At 41.6% G+C, this 23,006-nt stretch overlaps 1 protein-coding gene across 7 annotated transcripts in view; it reads left to right on the top strand.

Moving 5' to 3' along the window:
• Positions 1–23,006, top strand: part of LTK (leukocyte receptor tyrosine kinase) — a 160,669-nt gene that overhangs the window by 52,647 nt on the left and 85,016 nt on the right. For 5 of the 7 annotated variants that reach the window (XM_075927149.1, XM_075927151.1, XM_075927148.1 and 2 more), the window contains exons 2-4: positions 16,346–16,459; positions 19,538–19,690; positions 20,822–21,044. In XM_075927149.1, coding sequence (XP_075783264.1) covers positions 16,346–16,459; positions 19,538–19,690; positions 20,822–21,044 — 490 coding nt within the window. Of the gene's footprint in view, positions 1–16,345; positions 16,460–19,537; positions 19,720–20,821; positions 21,045–23,006 lie in introns of those variants that run through there. The other 2 variants (XM_075927155.1, XM_075927154.1) reach the window with 2 other exon arrangements.

Here is a 23,006-nt window from a genome sequence, read left to right as displayed (position 1 = left end):
CAGTGAGGCCTTCCCCTCCAGCCCCGGAGCACCGCGTGGGAGAGTAGTGGAGTAGCGTGGCCCTTCCCCAAGGCCCAGAGCACCAGGTGGGTGAGTGGGTGGTGTGGCCTCCCCAGCGCTTCCGGTAGGTGATTGGTGAGTGCAACCCCCAGCTGCAGAATGCAGGCCAGCCCCTTTAGTCCTAGGTTCAGCCCCAGGCTGGGGCTCTGGTATGTGATTCCTCAGGATGAAGTGAGCATGGACACATCCATTGCAAAGGGCAGGCATAATGTAATGATCTATAACAGCAGCACTGGAACATGTGACCTTACAATAACCAACTTGAAAAATGACAGAACCAAGTGAAGTATGTGGTGGAAAGGGATTAGCACCACAGACCCTTCTTGGGGAAAAGAGCCATGCAATCCCTGCATCGCATGCAGCATCAGAATTTTATAGCTGAAGTGCAAGGAGGAGTCCTGTGGGCAATAGCGACACTTTGAAAAGCACACGGGAATATTTCAAAGGTGAGGGTGCTTCAGAGGAAAGCTGTGATTGGCGCTAGACCCACAGCAGAACCTGTGTGCTTACCACAAAGGACAATTCCAGTGGCACTATGTAACCTTGTACCCACGGAGCTCAAAAGCCCGAAGATCTGGAGTATCACAGCACCTGTAGAGGCCTGTACAGCCTGGGTAAGCAGCATGGAGGTGGTGAAGGCTCAGTCAGATAAACTGTACTTCCACGTAGACCCAAAGCCTCAAAATCAGGCACTGGAAAGTTGCCACTATCCTCTGGCTGCATCTGATGACCTCTTGCCAGAACTTTCCAACAGCAGAGTTTTTGTAACCATTACTATGGTGTGAGGAACAGGCTTTGCAATAGACACTTGCAGAAAGAGTCCTGTTTGCTGAGAGTGTTTGCAACACCATTTGGTTGCTTCAGATGGCTGCACGTGGCAGTGGGCATACACGCAGCCCCAGTGGAATTCTAGAGAAGACTCACTCAAGCATTGGAAGGACTGCTTGGGTGAGACTAGTTTCAGGTGATCATCTCAATACAGGGACAAGATTATAAAACTCAACCTAGGAAAAATATATCATTTCATGCTGTTTGAGTACCATACATTGGACATCTGCTCACAGCAGTGGATTTAGAGCAAATCCCAACAAGACCAAGGCAGTCAGAGACATGCCAGTTTCAGTGGATGTGAAAGGGTGACACATGATACATTTTCTTTCCAAGTTCTGTCTACACCTAGCTGAGATAGCAGAACCATATGTCAGCTCACAAGCCAGAGCATTGAGTGACATTAGGCAGGTCCCCAATAGCAAGCATTTGATCTACTGAAACAAAGGATAATGGATTCTCGCGTCCTCAAACACTGGCAGCCAGGAGAACCATTGGCTCTCTATTGTGATGCATTAGACTTGGTGTAGCTCTTTGCAGGAGCAGCTAGTTGCTTATATCAGCACAGTCTTGCAGAAAATGAACAGGGAATGCCCAAATAGAAGAAAAGCTACTGACTGCTATTTAGAGTACAGCTTTTCTACCAGTACACCTCATGACATCCAGAAATAGTGCAATCAGACCACAAAGCCCTATAACCAATTCTAGCAAAACCCCCTGAGACTGCATCATGTACTGATGTGCCTCCACAGCTAGTAGGTAGATACCCAATATTGTTCAAGTTGATTGCTGGTGCTAGCTATGTTCGGTATCAGAGTGTGGGGAAGGGGATCAGATCATTGAATCTACTAACATGTGCACTGCATCTACTTCCAACAGCAAAGCTCATAGCAATCAGAGACTATGGAACAGGGCATCTGACTGCAGGCAGGCAATAGAGCAATACTGACGCAGTGGCCAGAAGACAAAAGTCAAGTACGGGTAGAAATAGAATCATATTTTCAAACTAAAAATGAGCTGTGTGCACTTATCTTAAGGGGAGAAAGCTCTTGTCCCTCTCTTGTTACATAAGGATGTCATGCAAAAAATGCCTGGCTCACAAGTGGGCATGGAGAGCTCTCTTACACAGGCATGAGAGTGTATTTACAGATCGGGAATGAATACATAGATGCTGGTCCTTGATAGAAAGTGTGACTCCTGCTGACTGTGTGAACACCATTTGCATATAAACTATCCACTCAAACCAAGGGAAAATGTAGGATATCGCTGATTTACCAAAAAGGAAAAGCAATAGCTGATTACAATGGACTACTATTCAAAAAAGCAAGTCAATCATTGGCAAATTGAGGGCCCAGTTTAGAGATATGGCCCACTGTACTCACTGAGAATGTACCCCAATTTGCCTCAGATGAATTCATAAGCAAGAGACAAGACTTCACAGACAGAGAGCTTATGAGATTCTGAGACAGGTAACAGGGAAACAGAGAGAGGTCTCTCGGAGTAGTTGCCTGTTAAAGAAAACAAACGGTCTCAAAAATAGCTGAGTCTGGGATACAAACAAGACTAATTCAACTGGGGGCTGACATACTTGCTGAGCCCCTGGACAAGGTAGGGGAGAGGGATGGCTCCATGCTCCTGGAAGGGGCGGGGCTAGGGGCAACCAACCTTCAGCGCTGCCCAGAGCATGCCACACTGCAGTTGCCCCCACCAGGCAGCCCATAGAGCTGCCTGGAGCATACCACATGGCGCTCTGGTTGCAATTTAAAGGGCTTCACCCTTCAAAAGAAACCCCCTTCTGTCTGCTTGTCACTGTACATCTGTTCTAGCTTTCTAGCATATCACTCTTGTGTAACTTCTGCACACTTCATTTCTCTTTGGCTCAATAGCGTGGTTAAATGTTGGTAGTATGTGCTCCTCTCATCTCATCAGCCTTACAGGATGTATGTTGATATTTCAGAAATGCCAGATATGAGTCTCCTGAATTTATTTGTGTTGATTCCTCTGATACTCCTTTTGATTGGTGGAATAAGAGATAGAGTTGGTGTGTTTGAATGGCTACATAAAAAATAGCTGAAACAAGCTATTCATGTATTGTGGGTGCTTAAGAAATCTAGAATCCTGTGATGATCAAAATTATTTATATTGTTGGATTCTATTGCTACCCAAAGTGTTGTGCAACAGCTCCATTTGAAAAAAAGTACATAGTAATACAGTAATTGGAAGCAATATTTCTCATTTAACTCAAACAATTTTGAGACCACCTCCAACCAAAGACAATCAGGAATCTCATGTAGTTTTAGTGCTTATCTTGCATTCTGTATGATTTCACACTTGGATACCTTATCTTCAATGGCAGCATTCATTCCTGGTCTGAAGAAAACATCTCAGGTTCTGTTCTCAATAGCCAGTTTGGCACTGTAGATCATGGTTAGCATTTCTGACTTCAGGGATGTGTGGTAACATTACACAATCAGGCACTTTGAGTGGAGAGGCTGTGAACTTACCCTCAGATTGCAAACACCCTTTACCATTCATTGAATCCTGCTAGGAGAGGTTAGGAGAGGAGTAGCTGTGAGCTCATTCATACGGCTAATGGTTTTACACTATTTTCTACAATGACTCCTAGGTAACTCTGTAACATGTCTTTATTAACTCCTTTGCCACAGGTTTACTTAAGAATTATGAACCTGTGACATGTATGTTTCTGTGTAGATTTAGTTGGCCTGTTCCTAGTCATAAGAAAGTAGGATCAATAATCCATCTAGCCCAGTATCCTGTCTCTCACAGTGGACAGTGGCAACTGGAGTGTTAGATTGTGTCCCTGACCATCTTGGTTAACCTCTGATGGACCCATCCTTCATGAACTTATCTAATTCTTTTTTGAAGCCAGTTATACTTTTGGCCTTCACAATATCCCTTGGCAATGAGTTCCACCGATTCTCTATGTGTTGTGTGAAGAAATTTGTCCTTTTTGTTTTAAACCTGACACCTATTAACAGGGCTTGACAAATAATACAATCTACTCTCCTGTAACCCGGAAGAGCCGGGTTTGGGCGATCTGCGCATGTGAAGAACGATCTGCGCATGTGCAGATCGCCGGACAGCGCGGCTGGCGAACAGGGCTCGCCACGGTTCGGCGAGTCCTGCCTATTAATTTCATTAGGTGATACTTAGTTCTTGTGTTATGGGATGAAGTAATTAACACTTTCCTATTCATTTACTCTATATGATTTTTTATTTTATAGACCTGTATCATATCTCTTCCCTCTCCCCAGCCACCTGCCTTTACTCATCTCTGTTCTAAGCTAAACAGTTAGTCTTTTTAATCTCTCCTCAAAAGTAAACTGTTCCATAGCCCTAATCATTGTGTGAGTTGCTTCTGGAACCTTTTCTTAGAAGTTACCATGTTAGCTAACCTTCAATCATCTGGTACAGAGACTGATTTAAGTAACAGGTTACATCCTATAATTAGTCATTCTGGAGCTTCATACTTGACTTCCTTCAGAACTCTTGGGTGAATACTGTCTGGTCCTGCTGCTTTATTACTATTTAATTTATCAATTTGGCCCAAAGCCAATTTTATCGACACTTCAATGTTGCACGGTTCCTCTGATTTTTTTTTTTAACCTAAGAATGACGACTCAGGTGTGGAAATCTGTCACATCTTCTGTAATGAAGAGCAATGCAGGAATTCACTTGTCTTCTTTGCCAGACATGTTTTAAAAATCTCTATTGACTAGTGGCCCCACTGACTCTTTGGCAGGCTTCCTCCTTTTGATGTATTTAAAAGAATTGCTGTTAGTTTTTCCTTAATTGTTTCTGGTCCTGTCTTGTTGTTATTTAACACTTGACATGCCAGAGATTATGCTTCTATTTTCTTCACTAGGATTTGACTTCTAATTTTGAAAGGATGCCTTTCTGCCACTAATGATTTCTTTTACTCGGATGTTTAGCCATGATGGCATTTTTGGACCACTTTGTTTGTTTGTTTTTTTCTTTTTTAAAATATGGACTATACATTTAGTATGAGCCTCTATTATGGTATTTTTAAATAGTCTCTATGCAGTTTGCAGGCATTTAACCTCATAACTGTTCCTTTTAATTTCTGTTTAATTAGCTTGCTTATTTTTGTGTGGTTGCCCTCTTTGAAGTTAAATGCTACTCATGTGGTTTTCTTTGACATTTTCTCCCCTACAAGGATGTTAAATTTAATTACATTACGGTTACTATTACCAAGTGGTTTAACTATTTTCGCCTTCTGGACCAGATACCGTGCTCCACTTAGGCCTAAATTGAGAATGGTCTCTCCCCTTGTGGACTCACGGGCAGGATGCAGTCATAATATTGTGTCAAGAAATTTGATCTTTGCATCCTTTTCTGAGGTGACATATACCCAATTAGTATGAGGGAAGCAGAAAATAGTGAGAGAGCCTTCCTCCCCTCCATATAGCAGTCACTCATTTCATAGACACATGGAAAGAGGGGAGCAGATGGGAGTTGTCTTTGTTATATATTTACTACCATCTTCTTGATGAGACTTTTTTGAAAGAAAATGCCTCGTGCTATCGCAGAAAACTCGTGCCACATTTTCAAAGACTCTGGAGAGTGCAGAAGAGATGTTTCCTCACCTGCAGGCAGTTGACCTAAGTCACTCAACTTCAGCTACGTGAATAACATAGCTGAAGCTGACATAGTTAGGTCTGCAAACCACTGTGGTATCTTCACCTCAGTAAGTCAACAGCTGATGCTCTCCCATCAACTCTGCTTGTTCTTTCTGCTTTGGTGGAGTAATGGACTCAACATGAGAGCGCTTCTAAGAGACCATTCCAGACAAAGTGATCCTTGCAGTCATAAACAAAAAGGAGGATTAGGAAGTTGAAGATTGTAATGAACCATAAATCCAATATCTTTGTTCAGTCCATGATTTTTAGTGTCTAGCAGGATTATGAATTTAAGCTCCCAGCTTTGTCTTTTGAAGTTGTTATGCAGGGTTCCTTTGAGGAAGAGGACTGATACTCCATATATGGAGTGATTGCTGTGTGAAAAGTGTTCACAGCTGGTAGGGTATTTTTTCCTGTTATCGTTCTCCTGCGTTAATGCGTTTGAGAGCATAGTGATTGTCTGATTTAACCCACATCGTTTTTATTGAGACTGGATGAGGCATACTGCTTGTGATAGGCATGGGTAGGACCTGGGAGTGCTGATCACTGCAACAGTGTAAATATATTTATAGCTTTTGCATCTGTTGTTCTAGAAGGGTCTGGTGCCACTTTGAGTTGGAGTACCCTCATCTGTGGGGAGCTTGCTTTTGGTGATGAGGTTGAAGAGCTTAGGGGGTTATTTGAAAGCCAGAAGTGGTCCTCATCTACCACTGATAAAGAAGCTTTATCCACCCAATTATTTAAAAATAGAAATAATGGTCCCTTCCTGTAGGATAAATAACTTGGTGGAGGGTATTCATGCACATGTGCCTTTTGAATGCAAAGACCTTTTTGAAAAAAAAAGCCAAGTTGTAGAATGTTAGACAACAGTTCTATGGCCATTCCTGTCTCTGGAGGTGATTCCACAATCTCGATCCAGTGCCTGTAAGGTTGACAATTTCAAGGTTCTAGTAAAATATAGCTTTTGTGGGAGGCCTCTTCTACCACTTAGAACAAAGGAATGGGGATCAGGACTTTAAGATTTTTTTTTTCCTACTTCTGCCACAGAGTTACTGTGTGACTGAAACATCTGCACACAGGGTGCAGGATTAAATGGATAAGTGCTCTGATCCAATATGTTCCTTGGTGACTTCACCAAGGCCATCTGCAGAGAATCCGTGTCAGGCCTGGGGTGAGAGTGCCTTCCTCTCATGATCGCAGTGTGCTTTGACCACCAGTCACATTTTTCTATGTCATGTTACTAAGATGTGCCCCCCCTAGAATCAAGAGGCCAACTGAGGACAGCTGACTCATGTACAGAAGGGAGCATGTAGCACTGTGCTGTAACCATCCTTGGCCCAGAGGCACACTAATCTAGGCTCTCCTCCAATCCACAACACCCGAGAAATCCAGAGACACCTGTTCATGGACCCCAAATGCTGGGAAATATATGGTCAGCCCTTGAAATTAATGGAGGCAGTGTGGCCAAATCTGTTAGCTGGCTTTGAGAATCTCAAGCCAGATTAAGAAAGCACCATGTGAGACTTCCAACTGCGGGGATCCGTGTTGATTTTCAGGGCTATTTCTGCAACAGAAAGGGCTGGGAACATGTTTTTTGCTAAAATAAAAGCTGATGTTGCTTTGACATTTTCAGCATCTGAGATCTGTGGAGCACACAGCCACAGCGTTTGTGAGCCTTGTCTACCAGCTCTTTAGACAGTACAGACACCAGAAATCAGGCCTTCGTTTTCTGCAGCTAGACACCCTAAATCACAGGGCAACAGGGTGTGGGGTGACATTATATCTGCAACCTTAGTCAGTGCCATCTGGCTATTACAAAAGACGGAAGAATGAATTCAGCGAGAATTTGTCACTGCTCTCTCAGGCAGGGAGGCAAGTCAGTAAAGAACCAAAGAGCTGCCCTGGTGACTTGGAACATAGGTCTTCCCCCTCCCCCCCTCAAAAACCTAAAGCTGCCTTATCAGAGATGTTCACATCCCCCCTCCCAGAGCATATGCACCTCTATTAAAGACAAATCAGGCCCTTATCTCCCCTTCTACATCCCTGTTTGGTGCTGACACTGAGCTTCTATGAAAGCCCGAGAGAGCTCACACATTTCTTTATCAGCTCCCTAAGGGCCAGTATTTGTAAACTCTGGTGAATGGGAAGTTTTTTCTCATAGCTAAGCTAAGGCTGCCCTTTGATTATCCCTCAGAGCTCTGTTTCAGCTATTGAAAGGAGGTGGGCTGGCTGCCTGATGATGTCACTGATCAAGATGCAGAAACTAGAGATACTGGGGTTGTGGTGCCTGATTTGAAGTGGTTCCCATTATATACAGGGTGTACAGTTTTGTTCAGTGGTTCTCAGCACCCCCCATATACAAATTGTTCCAACATGTCAACACTGATCTGTTTGACTGAAGTGGTCTTCCTGCAGGTCAAAAGCCAGAGATTGTAAGTTCTGTAAATCTAGCCGTGAACCCCAACCAACTCTGATTTTGAAGATGAGCCTTTCCCATCTTGGGGTGGAGGAGGGGAGAGAGAGAGAGAGAGAGTCAGATATTTAGTCTTGAAGTTAATTCCATCACAAATAAAAGGGAAACTGCTATAAATCTGCAAGTCAGAAAAAAATACATGTTAAATAAAATATACATCTCTCTTAAAATGGAATTTCTTCAAACTACTTGACGGAAAAACAAACCCAGCTGTATACCTGTGCAAATAGAGGGATGTAATTCAATGTATCTTGAAGATCCCTATTCATGAGTTAATTAATGTGAATGAATGGATAAACCATTGAGAGAAATTAATCTAATTTCTGGGGGTGCATCTCTTGGATTTTTATGAAGCTAGGAACTAAAGACAGAGTTGCCTTTCTGTCACGGACTGAATAGGTACCAAAGAGAAACCATGAATGCGGATGTAGTGCGCTGAAGATGTAATGCATTAGGCTCAGTATTCGCCTGCCCCATGACTAAGAAGGTAATGTTCTTCTGTTTATATTCATTAGCCTAAAAACATAAAAAAGCAAATAGAGTATTGGTGAAAGGTGCCATATTAATAGCTCAAGGGGCTGAGACAGAACAGAAATGGTACCAGCGGCAACAGTGCAAATTGCCTCACAGTGTCTAGTAAATATGCTTCATCGTAGGTGTTGAAAGGTAGTTTGTTCCTAATGAACCTCTATTGAGACCACCACCAAGAGTGCCCCCGATATCAAATGTCCACTAGGGGAATGGAATTGATACCACCAGTTTGTATCTCATAGGCCATTAACAACTGTAAGATGGTAACAAATTTCCATTGCTACCAACATGGGGGAAATTGGGATTCTGCTATTTTAAAGGTAATGGAGGACCTCAGACGCATGGAAGAGGAGCAATGTCTGTGTGCGTTCTGGTACATGAAAGTGAATGGTTGTACGTTTTGCTTTGTGTATTCAGTGTCTATATATCTGAATATGTATCTGATACAATGGAAGGGAGGAAAAGGGGACACTGTAAAATGATCCAGTGGAATAGGTTGGTTCTGTGGCTGTTGATCATGCTTGCCCTCCAATAGAAGGAAGGAATATTGCTCAGATGTGCCACCTGACATCATCTGCTAATCTCCTGGAAACCAGCAGCCTAAGCAGATACCTTGCTCTGTATCAGCGTAGGGCAAGAAAATGTTTTTACTAAGGGAATAGTGCAGTTAGCAGACTGCGCTCCATGCAATCACATTTTTCTCTTTTCTGTGCCTCTCTCCAGTGATCCTTGGGTACACTTAGCCATTCTGTGTGGATTCATATTAACAATAATTATGTGTCTGAGGGAAGGAGAAGGCCAGCTCAGGAATGGGGGTGAGGGATGGGAGAGGCATTATATAATATATCAGTGAGGTTTTTGTCCTAGTTGTCATAGGACTCATAAATCTTGTGGTCTCATAAATTGGTAGGTGGCGCTCTTTCTTTCCTTTTACTCTTTCTGTATTGACAATAAAATATTGCAAAAGACCTTGATTGTATAGATTTGATACATTCTGGAAATGTCAGGGTGGGACAAATGACACATTGCTGTAACTTTGTTGTGTGTAACTTGTAATGTGAACAGGCAGTTCAGAACACAGAATTAAGCACTAAGTTACAAATCAACAAATTAATGGAAAACATGAATTCTAGAATATTAAGGGAATTAATTAGCAAATTCATTGAACTGCTAGCATTTAGTTTTGAAAAGTCATAGACAGCTGAAGAGGTCCCCAAAGAATGGATGAAAGTGAATGTAGTACCAACTTTCAAAACAGGAAAAATGAGTGATTCTGGCCATTTCTGTCTTGCCAGACTATTTTCTATCCCTTGGAAAATATTGTAGCAAATACATTGAGAAATAAATGTTTCTGGACAGATTCTATAGTCTACTAAGTTCACCTAAGTTGTGCAAAGTGATCTTAAAATAGCTAGAGATGGCTAGTGGAGCACTGACCCGCCATCCAGGGGAAACTCCATTAGCAACAAGCTGGCAGAGATGCTTAGCTGCCTGCAGTGTCAGTTGCTGCCCCATTTCTGGAATAAGAGGAGGGAAGGGACAAGAACAGAGTATGGCAAAACAGAGTTCCACTAAGCCCAGTACCCTGAAGATCCATGAGCAGACTCATGTCAGTGGCGTAAAGAATGTTGTAAGTGATAAATGCTCCCTTGTGGCTCTAAGGGCATGTCTAGACTGCATCTCTCTTTCAAATGAGACGCATCGAAATTGCAAATGAAGCCGGGATTTGAATTTCCTGTGCGTCATTTGCATAATGGCAGGTGCGCATTCTTTCGAAAATGGGTATTTCGAAAGTGAAACCACTGTGTAGGCATGATTTTTCGGGGGAGGGAGGGAACCCCTACCTTTTTCAAAAGATCCTGTAAACCTCAATTTTTTAAGTAGTACAGGATCTTTCGAAAAAGGTTTTTTTTCCCCAAAAGAACCATGTCTAAACAGCGGTTTTACTTCAAAATACCCGTTTCCGAAAGCACGCAGTTGCCATTATGCAAATGAAGTACCAGAAATTCAAATCCTGGCTTCATTTGCAATTTCTATATGTCTCATTTACATCCCTCTTTCGAAAGTGGGATGTAGTCTAAACATAGCCTAATAGAGCTCAGGCACAATTGAAAACCTGGCCTTTTATATGTGAAGGGTGATAGAACCATGAGCAATAAGTGGCCGGGGATGATAAAAAAAAATGTGTTGCCAGGCTAACTTGAATGTTCACATATATATGTATGTATGTAAAACTACAAAATTAGCATGAAAAATTAGCAGGCATGTGGCATGCAGTAAACAGAATGTACTTGGATTTCAACAGAGCATTGAACATGGTATTTCTGTAGTGTAACTGGAAATTTTGTTCAAATTGATTTGGTTAGGAACACTGTCATGTGGACTGAAAACTGAATCAAAGATCCTAAATAAAGCACATCCTAAACATCATTGTGTTGGTTTGGGGAGGCATCCAGTGGAGAACCAGAGAGATCATTGTTAGATCTTATTCAACATCTTCATTAATTATCCCAACAAGGGAAGCAACAGATCATTATTGACATTTATAGAGTAGGAGGAGTTTCTAAGATGGGCGGAGGGCAGAGAGCAGTAAAACATGACGACTGGATGGATCAGAAGCATGGCAGGAAGTAACAAACTAGATTAGTCCTTGCAAAATGCAGACTAATATCATGTGACAGTTTGGGAGCCCATAGTCAATTCTCTGACTATGTCTGACTCATTGCTGACTAGCCATTTTGGACACTGGAAGTCCATAAAACTTCTCACAACATTTCTGGTGTCCCTGATTGTGCATCTCAATGAGATCATACAAAGGTTTTCACTGAGAAGTTTGATGGTGATGGGATGCCTAACATAGTGAATGCTAGTGGAAATGGGGTAGGTTTAGAAGTTAAAATAAAAAAAGAACAAGTTAAAAATTACTTAGAAAAGTTAGATGTCTGCAAGTCACCAGGACCGTGATGAAATGCATCCTAGAATACTGAAGGAGATGATAGAGGAGGCATCTTAGCCTTTAGCTATCATCTTTGAAAAGTCATGGAAGTTGGGAGAGATTTCAGAAGATTGAAAAAGGGCAAATATAGTGCCCATCTAAAAAGGGGAATAAGAACAGCAACCCAGGAAACTACAGTCCAGTCAGTTTAATTCTGTGTCAGGTAAGATAATGGAGCAAGTAATTAAGGAATCCATCTACAAACATCTGGAAGAGGATAAGGTGATAGGTAACAGCCAGCCTGGATTTGTAAAGAACAAATCATGTCAAACCAATCAATACGGAAGAGGTGTATTTTAGGATCTGGGCATGTGAGTGAATGTGACAGACATGCCTGAGAATCTTACTTTGTAACAGTCAAACCCTGAAGGAAGTAAATTCTCAGCTGCAGCCATAATTAAGAGAGATCAAGGCAGAAGGTCAACAACAACAATTCAGCAGCTCAAAGGACACAGAACACAAGCTGGCAGTCTATTCCCCAGGGGTCTTGAGATCTTACTTGATACAAAGACTTTCTAATTTGGTTTACAATACAAACTTGATCGCTGCAGGCTAGATCTGGGTTTTGATAGTTTTCTCAATATTCCTCCACCTCTTCTCAAAATGAGCCATGACAATCTGCCATCACTGAGTCTCTCATGAGAAATCAGGCTCGATGCAGAAAATTATTTTACGCTCGTATGAAGCAACTGACCTGATAGACTTATTGCTATCTCTATTTGGAGTGATCCTGGGCGTGTCTCTCCCAGGTGTCAACGTCAGTGTTGCACTTCTTTAAATTATCCTTTATGAAGACCTTATAACACTTCTGTTGTCCTCCCATGTTACAGTAAAGAGTATCGAGGGGCAGATGACGATTTTGCGGGGCCCAGAGCAGCACAATTTTGCAGGGCCCCCCCTTTGACACGGTGCATGCGCAGGGCTTCTTGAAGCACGGGGCCCGGGGCGGCCGCCCCACTTACCCTGCCCTATATCCGCCCCTGAGAGTATCCTTCTTTCAGCTGAGAAAACAGGACCTGTTTTGGGAGGTGGTGGTCTGGCATCCGAACAATGTGACCAGACCAGAGAAGTTGCTGATGGATGATCATTGTCTTGATACTGGTGTTCTTTGCCTTTTCCAGAACACTGATGTTAGTGCACCTGCCTTCTTATTTGATCTTCAAGATCTTGCAAGGCAGCATTGATTATACCTCTCAAGGACTTTCAATTGATGTCTGTGGGTTGTCCAGGTTTCAGACCCATACAATAGTGTTGGGAGAATGATGACTTGATAGACAAGAAGTTTGGTGTCTGTTTGAATGTCATAATCTTCAAAAACCCTATGCCATAAACAAGCAAAGGCTGTACTGGCATAACTCAGACGATGCTGGATTTCCACATCAATGTCTGCCCTGGATGAAAGATAACTTCCAAAGTAGAGCAAATGATCAACATTCTTCAGTGCCTCTCTGTTGATTTTAATAGATGGGGCATATGGTACCTCATTTGGAGAGGACTAATGGAGCACTTTGGCCTTCTTGACTTTGAGGGTGAGACCAAGACTTTCATAAGCATCAGCAAACACATTCAAGATAGGTTGAAGATCTTTCTCGGAGTGGGCAAAAACTGCATTGTCATTAGCATACTGAAGTTCCATGACAGATGAGGTGGAAATCTTACTCTTAGCTTTCAGCCTGCTAAGCCTAAACAGCTTTCCATCCATTCTCTAAATGATTTCAACACCAGCTGGAGCTTCCCAGCAATTAGGTAGAAAATGATGGCAATAAAGACCACAAACATGGATGGGGCAATGATATAGCCCTGTTTGACTCCTGTTTGTACTTTGAAAGGTTCACAATGGGAACCAGTGCTCCTCAAAACAGTCACTTTCAAGTTGTCATGAAGCAATTTTAGGACACTGATGTACTTATCAGGAAATCCAATCTTTGAAAGTGCAGTCCAAAAGGCATGGTGATTTACTGAGTCAAAGATTTCAGTTAGATCAATAAAAGCCATGTACAGTGGTCAGTTTTGCTCTCAACACTTTTCTTGCAGCTGCCGTGCAGTGAAGGTCATATCCGCAGTTCCATGACATGGTTGGAAGCCGCTTTTGACTCTAGTAAAATTTCTTCTGACAGGGCAGAAGACAGGTTGCAAGGACCCAAGCCAGAACTTTTCCTGCAACAGCAAGGAGAGAGATTATACAGTCCACTTTATCCTCTTCCTTAAAGAGGCTTACAATTTCATTTCATTTCACTGGGTATCTCCTCCTTTATCCAGATTTTAAGGATTAGCAGGCAAAACTGCCGAATTAACTCTGTTCCACCATCTTTAAAGATTTCAGTGAGGATCCCTTCTGGATCTGCTGCATTGTGGTTCTTCATCGGCTTGATGGCATTGTATACCTCATGCAAATTCGGAGGGTCTCCAAGCTCATCCCTAGAAGGTTATTGGGGAATTTGCTCAAGAACTTCATCTGTGACCAAGGAATTGCAATTAAGATGATTTTCAAAATGTTTTTTCCAGTGAAAATGAATGGCTTCCTTGTCCTTCAGAAGTGTAGTTCCATCCTTAGAGTGAAAGGGATTTATGCCATGACAAGCTGGCCCATAAACAGCCTTAATGGTACTAAAGAAACCACATGTATTATAGATGTCCATGAAATGTTGGAATTCTTGCACTTTCTCAGTAAACCATTTATTCTTGAGTTCTCTGGTTTTATGTTGGACTTCTAAGGCAAAGGCAGCATGTATGGCAATTTATATCATTCTGCCAAGCACAGAATGCCATTCTTTTCTCATTGATGAGTTGCTCGATTTCATCATCATTCTCATCAAACCAGTCCTGATGCTTTCTGTTATGGTAGCCTATAGTTTCCCCAGAGGTATTGATGATTGTGCTTTCAGCTGGGTCCAATGCTCTTCAATTTCTTCCTGATGCTCTGATAGAAGCATTTCTTTTAAGACTGCTTGGAAGTGGTCATGCTTAATGGGGTCCTTCAGATCTTGAATCTTCAGCTTGCACCTGATCTGCTTCTTTTGCAGCCTCCATTTGTGGGCTATCTTAAATTTCATTGTGAATCAAATGAGGCGATGATCAGTCCAGCAGTCATCAGTGCTTGTCATTGCTCTTGTGAGACGTGAGTCACTGAGATCTCGAGCATGAACTATGCCATAGTTGAGAATATGCCAGTGCTTTGAACGTGAGTATCTCCAAGATATTTTGAACTTGTCTTTTTGTCAAGAAAGGGTGTTCATGATGATAAGTTCATGTTCAGCACACTTCGTCAGGAGCAGGATTCCATTTGAGTTGCTTTTGCCAGCTCCTTCTTTCCTGATTGTTCCTTTACACAGGTCTGAGTCTTGTTCAGTGAGTGCATTGAAATCCCCCAGAGGAATGATCTTATCTTCTTTAGGGGTCTCTGATAAAATGGTTTTTTAATAAAATGGTAAGGCTTTGCTATAAAGAACAAGCTCGTAGGATGCCTTTCTGAGCAGCCAGTAGGCATCAATGAGCAGCTTATGACACTCTGATTGAGGATCACCAAAAACTAACAGGTAACTATTGTGAGCACCTGTGTGCCAACAATGGATGCTGATGAGGATATAAATGAAGATTTCTACTCTCAGTCAAAATGTGTTGTACTATGGACTGCAAAGCACTTCCTGGTGGATGATGGAGACAAAGGGTCATTTCTAGTGTGACAATAATTTGATCCGGTAGAACACCTCTTCTGAAAAGTGATCATTTTTACCAGGTAGTTCTTGTAATTTCCTCTAAAGTGTAGGTGAATGGAGGTTATTCAGGGTACAGAATAATTCCTTTGACACTTTCTAAGACTTGATCTTTTCACCAAAATTACTAAAACCTATCCCAAAAATCTGCTTAAAATTTGATGTCCATAAAACATGCAATCCTAGCAATGAGTGAAAGACAGAGTCATTACTGAAGTGGATAGATATTATATAAGGGAATTACTAATATGAATAAATATAACACCATTTTCATTAGAGAAAGGAGAGCACCAGCACCTAGAACATAAGTAAAAACCAGCATCTGGAAAGTACAGGCACATCGTTTGCTTTTGGTACCTGTGAAAAAGCTCAGCCTTTGTGAAAGGCAATAAAGACTCCTTGGATTTGTACAGTGGCATAAAGGTTTTATCAGCATGAGTTTAGAAAGGCCATTGCTCGTGCCTGAGTAACTCATAACATCTTTATAACATGTAGGCCACATATATGAGTAAAACTATTTTATAACGTTTTAGAACACTGGGTCTTAGACTGTGAACTGTAAAGCATTCACTCATAATTGGTGACTGCTGATGGGTCAGATGGCGTTGCCTTCACCTCCTCATTTCCAACCACTTCTAAAATTATGCAATTCTCCTGTGTGTAGAAACACACCCACAAGATCCATAAGCAGATACATGGCTACACTCTACAGAGGGTATCATTGGAAGAGTATATTGCTGTTGCATGGGCATTTTGGGGATATATTGTTATAGTGAGTGCATCTCTGGAGGGTGTGTTTGCAGTAAGAAGGATAAAGCTGGGCAGAATATATATGTAATAAAATGGCATCATTAGGTGAATTATGTTGCTAACATGCGTGTATCTCTGGGAGCCATGCTGCATAATGAGGACATTGTTGGAGGAGCATTATATTACAACCATAGAATGTGGGACAATTTTGGTGCAAAATACTGCACTAACATGTGTTATGCTGGTGGATGTTTTATTGTAATGTAATAGGAGCCTTAAGAATTTTAATCCATTTTAAACATTAAACATTCCCCTCTTTATTGTTTTGTTACAGTTGCTGTGTCCTGCTCTGGATTATATGAGAAGAACCCTTCTTTATTGAGTCCCCCTCTCAGGCTGTCGACAGGCAAAAATGTGATGGTGTCATCTGATCAATCTCCCAATCCAGGTACTACAACTCCTGTCCTTTTAGTCCGTCCTATCTCTTAAGCAGGACCCGTGCAGAACAAAGATAAGTTTCCCTCCTTGATAATCTGAAGCCTTCCATCTCGAGGTGTGTCTCTCGTTGTCAGAAAGGCAATGCTCCTGGCTTTCATAGGATAGATGGAATGGACTCAAACATGCTAAGGTAGCCTTAAGAGAATTTCTCCATGAGATGGGGAGTTGTGGGGAGAGGGAGAATCCTAACAAAAACATTTTCTTCATCAGACTGAAAAAAAATCAGTGCTGAATATGGGGAGTTCCTGAAGCAAATGCTAATTAATGAAGCTGTTTCCTCAGCAGCTAAAAATAAACCCTATGGCAGTAATACAAAGTGAAGTTATTTTCAAAGGAAATTTTCTCCAATAGTCTGCAAAAAAACCAACAGGACTGAGCAGGTAGCTGCAAGGAAGATAGGATGAACTGGACTTCCTGTAGTAGTTGAACGAGTGCCCAGGTTTGTGAAGGGCTCAGAAAATGAGCCAACCACTGCTAGAAAGGTAGATAACTCTACAAAGCTGTGGTACTCTTGGAGGATTCTGAACATATGGTGTGGAAAGTGCACACAGTTCAATACCCACAAGGTTTTAGGTACTTATCTTTTTCTTGTTGGCGCTCCCACCTTAGCTCTGCTAGAGGAAAGAGCAAAGGGCATTTTCACGAGGTATTTTCAGATAGATCAGGATAAGTAGGTTGTTATTGTAGACATACCCGATAAGTTATTCTTTTATGCACTAGTGCCAGTGAGCCAGCTAGGAGTTGGCTTTTTGCGGTGAGAACTTCCTTGTGGCAGTACTCTGTCAGTGTCATCTAGGAATATTAGAATGTGAAATTCCTCCCTGAAGTGTTGTGTCCATGTTAGCTGGAATCCTAGGGTGTGTGTTTCTTCATAGCAATTCCATGGCAACTGAAATTTCCTTTTGTGGTGACTGGGGCAATTTTTCAGTATTTCTCCTTCTATTTTAAATTGTTTTCCTTCGGGCTTTTTGCATATGTTCCTTGTGCATTCAGTAGTTCTTGGGACCATTCCAGGATGTGAAATGCCTACAAGAAAGTGAAAAATTAGCTGCCATTCCCTCCCCATTGTACCAAATCCCTATGTCATGGAAAGCAAGTGAGAGGAGGACAGTGGAGAAACACTCTTGTCATGAGATCCCTCACAGAAGATAAGCAGTATTTGGCAATTATAGAGAAAACTGGACTTCTTCTGCCTTAAAAGGAACCATATTTTTATTCCTATAACATTACAATAATTCATCTTTGGTTTATTCACTCTCCTTTCCTACCCTGCAGTATGTAACACACACACAGAGAAATATTTCACTAGTGCATCCTTTCAACAAAATTCACATCCAGCTGGTTGTCCACCAAAAAAAGATTTGAATTGGGTGTGTCATAATTAATAAAACATTCATCGATTGTATATATCAAAAACAGCTTTGCATTTTTTTTTTAAATCAGTAAACTTGTTCCCGGCTTGCATAAGTCACTTGCCATATGAATTTCTTTCAAAGAAGATAGTTTGCTTACCTTACCTGTATATAAGTTTGCTTAACAAAGCTATGGATAGAGGGACATGGTTGGCAAATATCAACAAACAAAGCTGATAATCCTATACATTAATCAAGATACATCTTCTTTTGGCTGGTAAGGGGGGAAAAAAGAGAAATTGTTATTTCTCTTTTTAGTCATTGGGGGTGTGTCTAGACTACAGGGTTTTGTTGACAAAACCATTACACCCCATCTCAAAAAGGGTATAATGGGGTGTAATGGAATTGGAAAAGATTTAGAGAAAGGCAGCAAAACTGATCAAAGGGCATTGGTGGCCTCTGTATGAGGAGGAGCTAAACACATTAGACCTGTAAGTTAGAAGATGTTCACATTAAGGTACCAAACCAACTTGAATTTTACCCTGCTCTTTGTTGCCCACCCTCCACATACAATCCATAAGACTAGCCCTGTTACTTCCCCAACCTTAATTTTCTCCCCAGGGACTGCTACCTATTGTCTTTCTTTCCTAGGACTGGGTCACTCACTGGGAAATAGAGTATAGGGTGCTATTCACATTTGCAAGGCCTGAATATTGTCAAAAACAAATGGGCAATAGATCCTCGATGGTATTTAGGCACCTACGGTCCATTGATTTAAATGAATTAGAAGCCAACAAAACTTTGAGGATCAGTCTATTTAGATTCACAAAGAGAAGGTTAAGCAGTGACTTGATTACATTCTATAAATACCTTCATGGGGAACAAATATTTTATAACAAATTTTTCAGTCTAGTAGAGGAAGGTATAACACAGGGCTTCTCAGCATGAGGCCCATTTGTTTGCAGCCCACGGGTGGGAGCCAAAACAAAAAAGTAGCCAATATAATGGTCTTCCGTTGATATGTGTTTTAGTAGTTAAATTCCTGGACTGTCATTGCTCATTAAAAGTGCTGTCATGTGGGTGGAAACTGGGTAAATATTGCATTTTATTAATATCAGCAGAACTAACTTAAATCGGCCCTGTATGTTGTGTAGTCTTGCCTTAATCTTTGTATTCATGCCAGCCAGTGTGAAAGAAGCTATTTACATATTTGCATGTATAGGCAACCACACTTAAGTTGTGGCCTTCGGCATGTGCTGAGACTGTCACTGTGGCCCCCGGGGCTTCCAAAGTTGAGTAGCCCTGGTATAACATGATCCAATGGCTAGAAGAATAAGCTACACAAATTCAGACCAGAAATAAGGCATACATTTTTAACAGTGGAAGTAATCAACCGTTGGAATAATTTACTGTAGGTCAAGTGGATTCTCCATTTATTTGCCATTTTTAAATTAAGGTAGTTTTTCTATGATATGTCCTAGGAACTACTTCAGGGACGTTCTCTGGCCTGTGTCATACAAGAGATCAGACTATAAGGTCATAATAGTTACTTATGGCCTTAGAATGTATGAATGAACCTATGAATTTCGATCTGCTCATTAACATCCTGGATTGACATCTTCCCTGGGGCCAGGTGGGACACCAATGGAAATTTATGTTTCTATTTCTCATCCCAGAAACTTTTTGTATCTATGGGTCCATCTGCTCCTGGGTAACGTCTATGGACACCTCTGGAAAACCAGACTGGGTACTGTCTTCAGTGAGTTCCTTGGTGTTTCAGCAGCAGCATCAACTTCAGGAGAACAGTTCATCCAGAGAAGACATAGAAGGTAGACAAACTTCCAGTTCATTCCCAAAGGTATACACATATCCACACACAGATGTCTCTCACCATCCTTCCTTGTCCTTCTCAGAAAGCTCCATAGACTATACCTCCTTACATGAAGCCATTATGAAATCCCATTCTACACTCTAGAGAACACATTGCTAAGAATCATATGTATATTAAAAAGGCTTTGATTTTTCCATATATTTATCAAACATTAACTTTAGCATATTGCGTAGGTGTAAGGAATATTTATTGTGTGGCAGCATTGTTCATACTGCTATGTACAGTGTGAAACTTGATACGTATTGAACACTGCCTATTTTTATCCAATCCACATATTGTAACATTTGAAATGCAAAGGCAACACTCTCAAAGAACCACTGTTGTTGGCAAGTCACTTTTGCCATCAGCAATGCACAATGTAGCTACTTCATAGGTAGCTTCTTCCAGATCCTGAGAAAGATGGGGAACTTCAATGCCTGGTGTAACCAATAGGTTTTGAAGATGCCCAAGTGTGCAGTACTTCAAGCTCCTTTCAGCTAACTTTACCTTTAATGGGAATTGAAGATGCTCACCCTTCAGTGATGGGTCCCAGATATTCATCACACCTTGGGATTTGGCTCATAATCTTTATGCTCTTACAGTCTAGTCCTGTTCCCATTGAAATGAAGTTGACTTCAGGCTCTTTGTGAATTAGCTTTGTTTCTACAAGAGTCAAAGGAAGCTACTTTTAACTACAGAGGGTGAGATTCCCAGGAAATGCATTGACAAGACTAAGCTGACTCCTTATATTTGTGTACTCACTTGTGTTTTTGTGTTATGTTTCTAACCAGTGTTTTATCTGTTGTCTCCACCCTTCTTTTTCCTTCTCTGTCTCCCCTGGGTTTCTTTTCTTCTTTCTTCCCTTCTTCTCTGTTCTCTCTCTTGATCTGTTCTCTACTTATTTTTTGCTGTTTTAACTTAATTCTTCTTTCACCTCTTTTTATGCTCTTCACTTTTTTTTGTCTTGTCTTCTCTTCTTCTTTCTCATCACTGCTTTTTTCAACCCCTCTTTCCTCGTTTCCTCTTTTTTTTTTTTTTTTTTTTTTTTTTTATGTCTTCTCCCCTTCTACTCTTCTCTTCTTTCCTTCAGGGGACATTCTCCTCCTGAACACCAGCAGGTTCTTGGATAGATGTGAGTTCAGTCTGCATAGCCCCATCCTACCATGGAGCTTGGAGTCTTGCCTGCTGGAGATGGCCATATTTTCACAGGGCACTGCTCCTCCTCTCCAGGGATTTACAGCTGAAGTGCGACATGTGGAGACAAGCCAGAACATAAACATCTCTCTGAAAGCTGGGCAAGAGGAGAACACTTGGTAAGTTCTGCTACCTGTAGCTATTTAAATGTTGCCTGGTGGGCAGTTCCTATATGGCATTCCTAGTAAAGTCTGCACCTCTTCTATCTCCCTGAGGTCACTGGTTCTGTGCTGGCCAACCCTGGGGACTGAATGGGGAACCTCCATAGCTAACATTGTGAGTCTCCACAGTTTGATCTAAAGAGCTAGCCTCCATAGCTACTGGCTGTAACAGACCCTCATCCTCTGGGGATAAGAGACAGATGAAGATGCATAACAGACACTTGACCAATGGGTTACACTTACTCCCAAGCCTTCAGTAGGGTAACAATGACCCGATTTCATTTGATTCACTTACTATTGCTGAGATTATAGTCCTAAAATCTACTGAGTACTTAATGCTCCCTCAGCAATGGGCCGATTTCCCTGAGCAATGCCATGGGCTATCCTGTTCTCAAGGACTATGTTGCATATGGTTTGCTGTAGTTTTAACTATTATAAACAATCTTTCCCCCCCTTGCCACCAGTATCTGCATGAAGAGGATTGTTCATTCACACTCCCTGGCAGAGCATGCAGTTTGATACCAGGTAGCACACTCCTGAGCCACTGTTGATGTGGGTGAACTTTTGGCAAAGGGAGTATTACCCAAAAAAGTCCTCCTTAGTTAAAGGAAATGCATCCATACTTACCTCATTGGCCCCTCCACAGCAGTTGATACCATCAGTCATCACCACCAAGAAACTGCCAGGGTGAATAGAAATGCCCAGAAATGCCTCAGGTCCTTTCCCATAGAGCAAGTGTGGTGGAGACGCTGTTCGTTCACCTCCAAAATGCTCAGTCTCCCACATGGTTCAGGCCTCTTTCCCAAATGATTGAACATCTACAGAGCCACTAACCAGCTCTCCATCATACACAGGCTCTGTGTGTGCTGTGAGAATCATCTGGTAACTGTTTAGGCCAGCTTTCTGGCCCCTTCACAATGCTAGAGGATTCAACAGGGCCTGTACTGAAGTGAAGCATCTGGCCCCTAATCCTTTGGCCATAAATGACATTTTCTATATAAGCTTAGAACATAAGAACAGCCATACTGGGTTAAACCAATGGTCCATCCAGCCCAGTCTCCTATCTGCTGATAGTGACCAATACCAGGTGCCCCAGAGGGAGGGAACACAACAGGTGTAATCCTCAAGTGATCCTTCCCCTTTCACCCACCTCCAGAGAAACAGAGGCTAGGGACACCATTCATACCCATCCTGGCAATGAACCTAACTTCCATGAATCTATCTGCTCTTTTTTGAACCCTGTTAAAGTCCTAGCCTTTACCACATCCTCTGGCAAGGAGTTCCAGAGGTTGACTGTGCGCTAAGTGAAGAAAACCTTCCTTTTGTTGTTTTAAACTTTCTGCCTATTAATTTCATTTGGTGACTCCTGGTTCTTATATTGTGGGATTAAGCAAATAATTTTCCTTATTCACTTTTTCCACACCAGTCATGATATTATAGACCTCTATCATATCCCCATTAGTCTCCTCTTTTCTAAGATGAAAAATTCAAGTCTTTTTAATCTCTCTTCATATGGGACCCATTCCAAACCCCTAATCATTTTTGTTGCCCTTTTCTGAATCTTTTCCAATGCCAATATATCTTTTTTGTGAGGCGGCGATCATATCTATACTCAGTATTCAAGATGTGGGCATACCGTGGTTTTATATAGGGGCATTAAGATATTGTCTGTCTTATACTCTATCCCTTTTTAAATTATTCCTAACATTCTATTTGCTTTTTTGACTTCCACTGCACACTGAGTGGATGTTTTCAGAGAACTATCCACAATGACTCCAAGATCTCTCTGAGTAGTTGTAGCTAAATTAGTCCCCATTGTATTATATGTATAGTTGGGATTATTTTTTCCAATGTTCATTACTTTACATTTATCAACATTACATTTCATTTGCCATTTTGTTGCCCAATCACTTAGTTTGG

This window comes from Pelodiscus sinensis, chromosome 4 (assembly GCF_049634645.1).
Source record: "Pelodiscus sinensis isolate JC-2024 chromosome 4, ASM4963464v1, whole genome shotgun sequence".
In the NCBI taxonomy this organism is placed as follows: Eukaryota; Metazoa; Chordata; order Testudines; family Trionychidae; genus Pelodiscus; species Pelodiscus sinensis.
Note: the sequence above shows the minus strand (reverse complement) of the source record. Positions and strands in the feature narration are given on the sequence as shown.